Source organism: Conger conger, chromosome 15 (genome assembly GCF_963514075.1).
Source record: "Conger conger chromosome 15, fConCon1.1, whole genome shotgun sequence".
NCBI lineage: Eukaryota > Metazoa > Chordata > Actinopteri > Anguilliformes > Congridae > Conger > Conger conger.
Genome location: NC_083774.1, coordinates 22,072,726 through 22,085,925, shown reverse-complemented (window position 1 = coordinate 22,085,925; position 13,200 = coordinate 22,072,726). Strand labels below are relative to the sequence as shown.

The following is a 13,200-nucleotide window of genomic DNA, read 5'->3' as shown; positions in this document are numbered from 1 at the left end:
CCTACCCCCATTTCCTTTATATTGGTAGTTACCTGCAGGCTTGATCAAAAAAAAAAAAAAACTGTGAATGCTGCACGAAACGATCGTCTCACCTACATAGCTATCCAATTTGTGATGGTGACAAAATGGCATGTTCGGTTTTGTGTCAGGGATATATTTGCTCAAGGGTAGAATAACCCTTATTACCCTGGGCTTGCCCCCTCCCCCCTCCCCCCTCCCCTCTCTCTCCGTCGATACGTCACACGACTGTCCAGTTATATAGAGCGAGCCTACTGTAGGCGCAGACAGCTAGGTGTTCATCTAGTTTACGGCACAAGCATTTCAGTTCAAGGAAGACCAGCGATGTTGTATTCTGGATTTCGAAAGGGCTGCGACAGGAAAGATATGGAGATGCGGGAGGCTGCAGCTTTGAGACAGCAGCGGAGAATGAAGCAGGCGGTGCAATTCATCCACAAGGACTCTGCCGACCTCCTACCTCTGGACGGACTAAAGAAACTTGGAACCTCCAAGGAAATGGTGAGGTTTGTGATGTTGGATCCATTTTGGGGCGGCGATTTGACTAATTTCTTATTTGTTATTATTCCGATGTGTAGCCTACAGCCTTTTCCCCTACTATGTTTATTTGAATGTTAGGTTGAGTAGCACGTCATTACCGATCCTTTCATTGTATAGAGTGACGTATTTGGTTTGTGGTTTGTGATTGTGTGCTATTGCCAATGTAATCTCACAGTGCGTAACAGATTCTCTAACTTAATTGCTCATTTGACGCATGACCAGCCTTCTAAACCAAGAAATTAATGGACAGACCCTGATACATTTGTAGGACTGCGCTGTTAATGCTACCAGTATTATCAGTACAATTATAATGTAATTGTAATGTATTTTATATTAAAATGGTATTGTTCTTTTTTTTGTTTATTTAAGTTGATTTATTAGCAATTGGAAAAAATTCTTAAGAACTAAATGGACCTCCTCCATTGCTGGAAACAAAATTCATCATAATATACACAAATCATTTTGATATAATGCCAGAATTGAATGTATTGTAACCCTAGTGTGTGGCTACGAGGTTAGTGAGTGACTGGATGATGTAACGGTCATCGGGTATTTATCTCAGGTCGGAGTGGTGGCCCTATGGTCGCAGCAGGAGGTGTGTTGTCATATTCCCCTGGGTTTGAGCGCGTGACTGACTCCGAAGACAAGATGATAACATGAATTACAAGAATAGGCTCAGAAAATGACGTCCTCCTTTATTTAGCCTACCTAGCTGGTGGAGGTGTCTGACATTCCTTTCTCTTTTCTCCTTTGAATTAATTTAATTGAAAACCCATCTGGTGTTAATCTTTGCTGAATAATAAACCAGAATTGTATTTCTGTTGCCTTATGGCATGGCCACTGAACAAATTCTATGAGTAAAATGGAGTATTTATTGTTGAAGGAGTGGAGGTTTTTTTCCTAAATTCTATTGTGCTTTTCTTTTTTCCAGCAGCCACATACCATAATTCAAAGACGGTTGTTGGAGACCAATTTGTCCAGGTGCAGGCTCAACAACAGAGGAACAAAACTTACCAATAATAGTATTGTGCTGCAGAACAACAGTTTTAACCACAGCAAACAGGAGGACCTGACCCAGTCAGAGGAGGAGGACCTAATTTATGTGTACTGCAAGGTCACCACTAAAATCCCAGAATTTAAAATATCACAATTGATTGCATGCCATCAAGTGTAATGTGACTGTTATTTCCACCCCACTTCACTACTTTGAATGTCTTTAAAGTACCGAAAAGGCGATTGCCTGCTTAGCTTCTCTCTCTCTCCCTCTCTCCCCCTGCCAATCACAGTATTGTGGATGGGAGCTAAAGGTCTTGATTGACACCGGTTCCCAGCTGAACTTCATATCCACAGCTTACATAGAGAAGCTTGGGTGAGCCGTCCATAGACTGCATAATGACAATCATCTCCCAGAAGCTCTCATGGCTGCTCACTGCTGACAGGATTGCATGTCACTGCTTTCTAGGTCATCCTTCATCAGTGTTACCTTCACTACTAATAATTAATTGGGCTCAAGTGTGCCCTCTGTTATGTGATGATGCAGAATTGACATGTTGACTGTTTTAAAAGAAATTATCCTTCTAAATGGAATACTACAGTTTACAGCTTTACAGATTACAATTTGGGATGTTGTAAATTATTTTAGCAAAATAGCATGAGGAAAGTAAAACTAAAAATATCGGTGCCACAATCAAATGATTGATAGACGCATGCCACATAGTTGGGATATGTTTTTTTTATATGTGAATATATTTAGTAACTGAGTTTGAATTGCATAGCATTCTGGTAAGTTATATTTGTTACAGCTTGAAAGACAAGGTCAACATTAAAAAAATAGTGAAGGACTCCCTCCCATTCCAACGTGACCTGGAAGCTGTGGGACAGATGGACAAACTCGGCCTCGAGTTCGGACATGTGAAGGTTGAATGTGCAGTGACTGTCGTTGGTGAGGAGTTATCGAAGTTCAAATCTATTCGCTGAATACACCTGCAGCAGAATTATATTAAACAATGATTTTTGATAGGCAGTTGCACAGTTATATTGTGTTGAAGTACTTGCTGTTTGTCTTGCAGAGAATGACAAAGCCTTCATCTCCCTTGGCAACAGGACCTTGAAGTCACTAAAGGTATTGTCAGATGTTCTAGATATTAACCAGATGGTCAGCTCCTTCGTGCCTTCCATCCTCCTAATTCCGTGTGTTTTACCTGAAAACAGGAGTTTGTCTCGCTGTCTGAATTGCTGAATAGTCCTGAACTAACGTCCTGAACAGGCTTCGAGATAAGAAATTACAAACATAATGTTCGGCATTAAGAATATGCTGGCAATTTAGTCACTATAGATCCGGGGTTATCAGGTTTTTGTTCTAGCCAACTGCTAAAACACCTGGTTTAACAGATGAAGATCTTGATTGAAGGCCATGACTAGTCAATTAGTAGAACTGCCATTTTTATTAATTGTCACAATTGCTGTTACTTCAGCTCATCTCATGATGTGGTGGTGAAATGAAAGCCATGCATTGATTCCTTTTCACAGTGTGTAATTGATATGGAAAAGAAAATTCTCATTCTGGGCAGAACTGAGAGGGAGCAGGTGCAGTTTGTTGATGGGGAAAGTGGATCAAGGGATGAAATGTAAGTTTAAGCCTCTCTGTGAAATGGACTTGTTGTCCTTTCTTTGACATTATGTTCAGCTGCAATGCATGAAACTGACAAATAAAATAAAATGAATTAGCAATCATCTCTACATTAGTGCATGCATGTTGATCTAGGATGTCTTTAGAAAATTATTGCTAACATTTTGTTCCACCCTCCAATCAATAAATGAAGCCCTCTTCTGCCCCCCCCCCCCCCCCCCTCTTTCTTTCTCTTACTCTCTCCACTACTTATCAGCTCTCCTGGAGTCTGAGAATGCTAATCCCCGCATCATACTACACACATAATGTATTGGTAGCTTGCTCACATCCAGAACAAATTGTCAACTACCGTTAGCAGTCAGTCCATGGAAGCTTAATTACAAATCGCACAGCCAAGGCCAAAATGCCACTCCAATGTCTCGGCATGTAATCCTTTCATTACAGCCGCTGAGGACCATAGTATGCCTCAGTACTGCCCTCATGTCCCATCACAGAACACAGTCTTGCTTAATATGACATCAGGGCGAATGTAGTTTCAGCAAAGGTTCTTTATCAGGTCAGAGCATTGAGTCTTGTTTCCATTGATTCCTCCTGCATTTTAATTAATTAAGTGCTGAGATGGGAATTGCTTTTGGGAAACTGCACCTTCATACTTAGGAATTTCATACATACAAGAAAATAAAGTACACCTCCTACATTGCACAATTTTCATCTACATTATAAGGTAGCCTTACGTTTAATAACCTATCCAGATGTTCCTGATGATACATGATAAAGCCATTCCATAGTCCCCACATTTGTGCTCAACCCTGTGAGGTGCTGTGGAAATCATGTATTATAGGAAACATAAGCTGTGTGTAGAAGAGTGTTGATGTTAGGAGAGCACTGCTGTGTAGAAATTTAACCGCTGCAATGTTTTTGAAACAGGGTTCTTCTGTGAGATACCAGCTGTACTTTTTGGTATAGTGCCTGTATTTTTATTTTTGTAGAGTGGATATTAATTCTGTTTTAGTAACTTTTAACAATTTTTGGTCTCACTTAAACAAAGCAGCACTTTGTATTCATTGACAATAATGTATATTGAGTTATTTGTCATGTACTTTAACTTAACTGGGAAGTACAGTGTGATGGAATTTAATTAATATAACTGCTAAACTACTTCAGCCACTCTTGACCAAAGGCAAAAATATAGTACATTTCTTAGTGAGGTTTTGATAGAGAATTGTATTTTCTTAGGCATTTGTCAGTGTAAGCATTGATCTTTACATTTTTTAAATGTAATTCTGGTTTATAAAAAACAAGTTGCTGTGGTAGTCTTTTACTTGTGTATAGCACACAGTACTTGAAATAAAATGAATGTGAAGATGAACTGTTTGGTCATTTTTAATGTAACTCGTGAGGCAAAGCATTGAAAATCATACGTATGTGGCTCCTTTCAAGAACAACATTTCTCATTTCTCGTTATGAAATAGCGGCATTTTGAAAACAATAAATCCAGTCCAGCTGTACCATAGCTATGCAAGTATCAGGGCCTGGTCTGTTGGCAACATAAAGACATTGACTTTGCATTTCACTATATGTGGCATATACACTATCTTCATGTTAAAATTACAAATAGTGATTAATGTGAAACATTTCATGTACACTATGTTTCATGTACATTATGTTTGGCATTGTGGAAGAATATTTACTGGAGAGGTGTGTTGGCCGGCTGGGGGAGTGGCTCTGCTGTATCACAATGTTCATAGCAGGTGGGTTGATAACCTATCACTGGGTTTGTAAAGCCTGTTGAAATTACAGGACAGCAGGAACACAGGGAGGACATGATTCACCGGAGGCGTTTTAAGACATTTCTGAATCATTAATGATGAGTATAGATTACAGACAGTGGGGTAAACTGAGCTGGATTCCTGTCTAGATTGTTGTTGGTAAGATGTGGCCCCTTCTGTCTTTTCCCTGTACATCGGTGTGAATAAATTCATTACACAGATACGTGAGGGGAAATCTGTGTAATTATCAGTCTGCTTTCAATTACATCCATCTGAGCACTTGGCAATCAATCTAAGATCTAAGATTTTGATTGCCTTCGGAGTCTGTTACTGGAATTTGTCAAAATGGGACCAGAGTTGTGCCAAGGAAAGTTAAGGAAGCCTTTATGAGGCTGAGCAATAAGAAAAACAGTTAGATACATGGGCCAAACCTTAACCAATTTCCCAAAAAGAGCACTTGTGTGTTCAATAATTGTGACAGCTGTGGTAGCCCAATGAATCTACAAAAAATGATCATTCTACATTCTGCCTGTTTGGCTTCCTGCTTGAGTGTCTTGTAATACTAAAATATATGTCTGTGGAAGCTATGTTCTGTAAAAGCCCTTTGACATTAAGGATATCTGAAGGCAAATTGAGGCGGCAGATTCATCACTGGGAGCTGAAGCGCTGGCTTGTAGAAATTCAGCTGGTAGAGGTGTTTAATGAGTGAGAATTATGCACTGCGTCAGCATACCAGCTTTTGCTCTGCATAGATTTAGAGGTTTCTCACCCTTTACTGTGGCAGATGGCGTTATCAATACGGCTGCTGAGAACAAGCGGTGTCCATGGCAGCTCCTGTATCTGGTTGCTGGTTTAACACACAGAGCTTATTCTCTGAGCTTCCCTGACCATGGTAACTTGCCTCAGTGGTGCATGAATTATGTGCAAACTGAACAAAATGAACTGCATATGCTTTGCAATTTTAATGTTTGTGTAATTCTTTGGAAGGAGGGGATAAAAATTAAACTGAATTGAACATGCCTGGTAACTGGTGGGGGTTGAATAAATGAAAGTGAAGCTGACAATCTGCATGTTAACCTCACATTCACCCTCACATTCACCCAAGTCCAGTAAGGAGTACACAGCCAAAACAACAAAAATGGTGTCATTGTCCAAATACTTGTACTGTATCAATGTATACAACCTTTTCAAAGAAATGTAGGCACTGGGAGTCTGCTCTAGTTGTAGGATTATAACTCTCAAATGCACCTGTGTTGTGACATTCTGTGACTTCCCCTTTGCATAGCAGCACCCAGTGTGCAACAATTAAGAGGCAATTTTCCATGAGCCAGATCCACACAGCCAGAGGGCTGCCATCAAACACTGATCTCAGCTAATTGGACCTCCAGCTTTTTCATCAAGAAATATTAAATATTTAAAAATATAATAACTGATTACACAGCAGCAGTTCATCTAGCATGTGGCAGGTAAATTCTGTGTTAGATTCATTCAAGTTGAAATTGTAATTCAGAAAACTAAAATCTCCATGGAACATTTAGTGATTTCAATGACCAGTGCACATGCTGTGAAAATCAAGGCACAATAATCGTTATTATTTTAGATGAGTCTTTTTATGGTTTATTTTTTAACAATACATTACAACATGTACCCAGTTGTTGCGTAAAGGAACACATTAGTATTACCTTCTAATGAATCAAAGAAGTTAGAACCAAGAACTGTGGGTTAGGGATGCCTAGCTACAGTCCTGAGGAGCAGAAATAAACATGGCATCCTGATAAAGCACAGTTTTTGTTAACCCCTTAAGTCTCACCGGCCCTTGCAGTCATTCATTGTGTTCAATGATAAATGGTTTGATAAACCATTTAAAAGCGTTAAAACTCACGGTTCTATCTGTAAAAACTATTTTAAGATGCCATTGCTTTAGCACCAACAATTCCTTATTTTGTAACATGTCGGCGGTAAAACAAGTGTGGGGGGATCCTCCAGCGGACCAAATGCATAATAGTTTCTCATTAAAAACTATTGTGACTTGCATAAGACCAATACAGCATTTTTTCGCCTGCGTAACGAAACTGTAGCATTTTCAATACGCACGCGGAGTCAGTTCTTGAGATTTTATAACAAAAAAAATATTTTGCGAGGCCTACGTCTAAATAGAGGACTTCCTTTGTTGGAGTTCAAAGGAATCTCTCGTCTTGAGTGAATATTTCTGAAACACCGTTGACAACACAATAGAGGGAATTTTCCAGTGACGTGACCCCATTTTATATCGGTGAGCATTTAAATACATGATCAGAATATTGTATTATTATTCAGTATGCATATAAAAAAGGAGCCACAGTGCTTCTGAATAATAAATAGCATGTGAAATCATGGAATGTGTTTCAATTTATTGACTTGTTAATAGGGGTTGGGTATTTGACAAAAATCTTCTATCAATGGACCGCAATTTTTTTTTCCAGGATAAAATGTGTTGTATAGTTTAGTAAGCAAAATGCACCTGATAAGACCATTTAGTTTCCATGTGTCCTTTTGGAGTCTCCAAATGTCCTTTTTAGAAAACTGCCGAGACATAGATTAGAAAAAACAGCAAGGCCTTGAGCAAGGCCTTTAACCCTGCATTGCTCCAGAGGAGGATTGTCTCCTGCTTAGTCTAATCAACTGTATGTCGCTCTGGATAAGAGCGTCTGCCAAATGCCATTAATGTAATGTAATGTAAAAATTTGATAGGGGATTTGTCCAGTGTTGTGACTTGGCTCTCTTGTGTTTCTTCACACCAGCCACAGCTACAATAATCTGTATCCAGTCAAAATATTTTCTGTGAGATAAAGAGCTTCCACTTTCACTGTGTTTGAGCTTCTGTAACCTTTCAGAAGAGACCAGGATCATGCCTGTAATCAAAAGGGCTCAAAATAGTGACCATTTTATTTTGTATGGTATGTCATTTTTAAGCTTGTATCAAGCTTAATATTGTTAGTATTATTTCTATCCAAATGTTTGTTGGTGTATGTTAGACTGATCTAAACTTAAAATTCTTTCATAGACTAGCACCTGAATACATCTCGAGTATTTACCCTGCTTAATATATCAACATCAATTTATACCTTTAGAAATATGCCCCTTCCCAAAATGAAAGCTAAATAGAATTTCAAACCTTATTCTTCAATAATAAAATTAAAAGAAGAAGAAGAAGACGTCATTATCATTATTCGTTTGTTTCGCATTTGTTTCATGATGAAAGAATTCAAATGTAGTATATTTCATGAAGTGTGGATTGACCTTGTTTTGCATTATTTCCTCGGGGAAGATTATTTGTGGGACACGTGTTCCGGGAGGGAACCGTAGAGTTCAGTGGAGGGAACAGGAAGTTTTTGGTTGATCAAATGGAAAATACCAAAATTACTAGCGACAAAATAAACGGACACGCTTGTTATGTTTCCGTTTATTATATATAATATGTATTATATATTATATAAATAAATATAAATGAGAAAATTCAAACGATTTGTCATTTTGGGAAATTCCCCCGTTGATTTCCATTCATTTTTGCAACTGCGCTTCGAGCGCCCCTTCTTGGTTAGTTCGAGGTATAGCTTCCCTTTTAGGGAGGTGCTTCCCTTTTAGGGGAAGTATCTTTGAAATTACTTCATTTTTTTCCTGAGATTACATTGTGACGTGGCTATCAAATAATCTGAAAATGAAAGACTAGCTAGTTAGCTAATAGTTAACGTTTTATGATATTCTGTTAGAACAAAGCCGAAAATATGAACAAATTCGTAATCCACTTGTTTTCGTTCGTTTGTTTTCTGTTGATGCTGTGTAAACAGACAACCGACGCCAAGGTAAAGACTCGGTTTTGGATGCCTTCATGTTCGTAATAGCAACTAAATTATCAAACAAAATTAGCTAGCTGCAGACTGCCAGATACTCCTTGTACTGTTCTTGTATGCTAGCTAAATAACGTTTACCAAAATGTTGTCCATGTAGCTGGCTACAGTTTAATGCATCATTACGACTTGATTTGATAAATGAACGTTAGCCGCTGGCAGTTTTTCCTCATTTCAAAAGTAATGTTTTGTAGTAGCTATCAACATAGAATATGACAATTCTATCTGATTTGGTTGTTTGCTCTGTGGTAACCGTTTGTTAGCTAACTAGTTTACTAACTTTTAACAGTTATTTTCACCCTCCCTTTTAGTCTCACCCACTCTACCTGCCACTACCTTCACCAACTGATGATGTCTATAAATATTTGTTGTTCTTTTCAGAATGCCTACGATATAAGATGTAAGTGCATTTGCCCACCCTACAAAAGTGTGCCTGGTCAGATCTACAACCAGAATGTATCGCTGAAGGATTGGTATGTAGTGAAGCTATTTATTCCAAGTGAGACATAAAAACTACAAATGTGAGAATGGATGAGCAGCTCATATATAGCCTACAATACACCTCATGGGCAAAAAAAAAAAATCTGCATTGTGCCCTAATTCACTGAACTTGTCTTTTGATATATATATACTCAGGGTTTAAAAGAGCAACAAAAATAAACCTGTCAACTGAAATATGTCAATTTATGATTTAGCGTTGATTTCTTTTGTGTGTTTCATAACTATATTTTTCATTCATGTAAGGAATGTAAATGTAAATGGCACTCCTAATGGTTTGCAATTTGAGTTAGAAGCAGGCTAATGCACTGAATGCGGTCAGAGCTGGTATAGATCACACTGCCACACATTATGAGTGTGGTTGTAGCCCTGCATTTTGCTACATATTTCTGCAGTAACTGTCTGCATGTGGTGAATCCCATGCCAGTAGACGGGAGGGATGTGGAAGCATACTGTCTGCGCTGTGAATGCAAATATGAGGAGAGAAGTTCAGGAATTATAATGGTAAGAATGCTCATTTAGTAACGGGGGAAAGGGGTTGGGCAGCATATTCTGTCCCTTATTTTGATGTTGTCTCCCATCCCATTGCTGCAGCTACCACTGGCAGCTCAAAATCTACTGCAATAGATAGAGTTGTGATCATAATCATTATTGAACTCCTCAGCATTTTGCTCTGAGAGAGGAATTGAAAGATTCCTGTATTTTTTGTGTATGTTTTCACACAAAATATTTTCTGTAAAACTTTCATCTAGTATTCATGTTGTTTCAGGTATTTTTTGTGTGCCAGCCTTCCATGTCCAATTTGGTTCTGATCACCTTTTTGTGCTTAATGCTATCTGTGGAAGATTGATGAGTGACCCACTTGGGGGTGGGGTTGCTTCTGCTCCAGGCAACCATCATCATCTACCTGTCGATTCTGGGCCTACTGCTGCTCTACATGGTGTATCTGACCCTGCTGGAGCCTGTACTGAAGAGGCGGCTTTTTAGACACACTCAGCTCCTCCAGAGTGAACATGACGACAGGGTATGCTCTCCATGTGCCGCAGGTGTATCGGGTGTTTTGTGTTTTCTGGGCAGTGCAGCATAGTAGTGTGAATGTAACCCAGCATTCCACAGCCATACCCCACACTGTAACCCAGCATTCCACAGCCATTCCCCACACTGTAACCCAGCATTCCACAGCCATACCCCACACTGTAACCCAGCATTCCACAGCCATACCCCACACTGTAACCCAGCATTCCACAGCCATACCCCGCACTGTAACCCAGCATTCCACAGCCATACCCTGCACTGTAACCCAGCGGGTCCTTGTTTTTGTCCTGCAGGACCAGGAGCCCTTTGCTGACTCCCGCACAGCGCTGCCACGCTCGAGGTCCAACATGCTGAACAAGGTGGAGAATGCCCAGCAGCGCTGGAGGATGCAGGTGCAGGAGCAGCGCAAGTCTGTGTTCGACCGCCATGTGGTGCTCAGCTAAAGCCAGTCCTCCATCCTGCTGGAGCAGGACCCAACCAAGGAGAGGAATCACTGTAACTCACTTCTGCAACTTCAACCTGACCACTTCTTCACCATGGTCACTTGACCTTAACTGCTGCGTGTAGGCCATGTACTTGATGGGTAGTATTAAATCTCAAACTCATGTCCTGGAGGGCTGAAGGCATTGCTGGAGATACAGTGCTATAGCCCTATATGACTTAAACCTGCCGGCACTGTGTCCCTCCCTCACTGCAGTTTGAGATCCCTGGTGTAAAGTCATTCCCCTTGTCTGTTTAACAACAGTATTTGCCCTATTGGACTTCAGCTTCTTATTTTTGGGTCAAAGTTACATTTACACTGGGTGCTGATTGGCCTACAATTCTGAGGATTGTCCTCATAATTCCTGTTTACATTCTGTTCTGATGTTTCTGAGAGCATTCCCCTACACCTTTACAGCATGTGATTTAAATAGCCAACGTGCCTATAAAACTGGCTTAAACATTATCATGCCTGAGTGAAGTTCAGTCTGTTTGAATGTAAGAGAAGACTTGTTTTCCCCAAGCTGCTGTGATTGTAGAGGTCATTTCAAAATTCTAAACTGGGGTACATAAGGGATATCAATTTTGGGATTTATGCATGTAACTATTGAATGAAGCCTAGTCCTTTATTTTATTAGCAGACTGACCATGTGTCCTTGGTGTTTATAGTCGTATAGAACACTTGAGCATGGATAATTGGTTGGGACCAAAAGCAACTGATAACCAGCCCACCAGGACTAGAGTTGTGCACCACTGTTTTTATCAATACTTTTTTTTAAATTACATGTGAGATCATTTATGATTATGTTTACCATGTCCTTTTGCATTGACAAATTGCTTTTTATGATTAAACAATTTTAAAACTTAAGTCACAATGAAATGTACAGTGTTTAAATTTCACATTTGTCTGCCCTCAGTATGTCCTGCTTCTGTGTTCTGGGTCTAAAATAAGAAACAAAGAAGGAGATACAAAATGTTTTAACAGAAAGAGTGGTTACGAAATTGATGGATGTAATTCAACAAAAATGTTGATGGAATTATGCATGTAATTCAATTTCTGCTTTTAATTACAACATTACTTTATTGATGAAGGATTTGAAGGATTAAAAGTTCTGAATTTCTGTCTTGAGTTATTCATTTGAGAAGTAAAAAAACACTAGATTATTAATCTACATTCTTCATGTTTAACATGCTACATACCCTAATGAGTAAAGGGTGGGGGGAAACAAATAGCTGCTGGTAGTATGATTGTATGGAGTATTGCTTAAATCACGGTTTGAAAGTGTTCGCAGTGAAAAGGAATTTTCTTATGTTCAAATGCTTGTAGAAATGTGAATGTTTATTCTTATGTAAAAGTGAGTAAAATGTCTCATGTCATTCTTGTCATACATTCTTGATTTTCTATTAAATTCTATATTTTACACTATATTTACAAAAATGAGTATTTTATTTTATTTTATTTTTATATATAATCCCTCCCTGCACTTGTCGTTCAGCTCAACATGATTCATGCATTTCTGTGAAACAGACTATATGTACTACTATATGTGTTATCATTGGTTAATAAAAATGTATACGGTTTCTTTGACAATATATGGTAATGTGGCCTTGAGCACCTTTGTTGCCAGAGCAAGCGCTCCAACAGACCATGGCAACATGGCCTTGGCTTTTTCTCACCATGGCAACCACTGTAAACAATTTAGCGAAGGCTCCTACTGCACCCACTGCAGATGAGAGCTTGGCCTCGACCAGAAAGAGACAGGATCTCACTCCAGAATCACATGGGTAGGTCCCAGTTTGCTATCATTTGCGGGGAGTTTTGTTGATATTCATTGTTGGGCAGCAGCCAGCTATTTAGTATTTTTGGAATTGGGGCCTGCCTGAAGAGGTGTACAGAGATACATTTTGCTTACTGTAGGTTATTCTATATTTGGCTATTCTATGTCTAAAACTATATCTGCCTCTCTGTGTCTACATTTTTGTTTTTAATTAGTATCTTAGATACTGGCTTAAAGACATATTTTTCTCCAGTTCATTCCAGACTGAGGGATCCAGTGGGCAATGCCAGGCCTCTCCCCTTTGACCTCTGGCGTCTTCCCCCTGTTTGTGGGGACACGGAACAGGAATGTTGCCTTCATAATAGACCTTTCAGAGGGCATGTACCCTGCCCTCGGGTCAGTGAAGCAGTGGCTAGTCCAGACACTGCTGACCAAGGCCTCGCTGCGGGACTCGCTCTTCAACATCCTTGGTTTCTCGCACAAGGTGATGTCATTCACTGCTGGTACATGTTGCCATGCAACCAAGCATAGTGGTGTTTATAAACCGTATTCTGTAATGGAAAACCTAT

At 39.5% G+C, this 13,200-nt stretch overlaps 2 protein-coding genes across 2 annotated transcripts; both read left to right on the top strand.

The window, feature by feature from the left end:
• Positions 1–267: 267 nt before the first annotated feature.
• LOC133111982 (nuclear receptor-interacting protein 3-like) lies at positions 268–4,553 on the top strand. The gene is made up of 7 exons (XM_061222638.1): positions 268–516; positions 1,487–1,669; positions 1,842–1,924; positions 2,358–2,497; positions 2,625–2,677; positions 3,085–3,182; positions 3,441–4,553. Exons 1-7 carry the CDS (start codon positions 343–345, stop codon positions 3,454–3,456), a joined length of 747 nt encoding a protein of 248 aa, XP_061078622.1. The 5' UTR covers positions 268–342; the 3' UTR covers positions 3,457–4,553.
• Positions 4,554–8,553: 4,000 nt separating this feature from the next.
• On the top strand, positions 8,554–12,281 carry LOC133111595 (transmembrane protein 9B-like). The gene is made up of 5 exons (XM_061222061.1): positions 8,554–8,795; positions 9,222–9,313; positions 9,734–9,842; positions 10,228–10,362; positions 10,667–12,281. The coding sequence occupies exons 1-5, from the start codon at positions 8,718–8,720 to the stop codon at positions 10,814–10,816; spliced, it is 564 nt and encodes a 187-aa protein (XP_061078045.1). The 5' UTR covers positions 8,554–8,717; the 3' UTR covers positions 10,817–12,281.
• Positions 12,282–13,200: the final 919 nt, after the last annotated feature.

Bases quoted from the DNA above. Each gene is read 5' to 3' on its own strand.
- LOC133111595 (XM_061222061.1), top strand. From the start codon at position 8,718: ATGAACAAATTCGTAATCCACTTGTTTTCGTTCGTTTGTTTTCTGTTG. The intron at 8,796-9,221 runs GTAAAGACTCGG...TGTTCTTTTCAG, and splicing joins AACAGACAACCGACGCCAAG to AATGCCTACGATATAAGATG. The intron at 10,363-10,666 runs GTATGCTCTCCA...TTTGTCCTGCAG, and splicing joins AGAGTGAACATGACGACAGG to GACCAGGAGCCCTTTGCTGA.
- LOC133111982 (XM_061222638.1), top strand. From the start codon at position 343: ATGTTGTATTCTGGATTTCGAAAGGGCTGCGACAGGAAAGATATGGAG. The intron at 517-1,486 runs GTGAGGTTTGTG...TCTTTTTTCCAG, and splicing joins TTGGAACCTCCAAGGAAATG to CAGCCACATACCATAATTCA. The intron at 2,678-3,084 runs GTATTGTCAGAT...TCCTTTTCACAG, and splicing joins GGACCTTGAAGTCACTAAAG to TGTGTAATTGATATGGAAAA.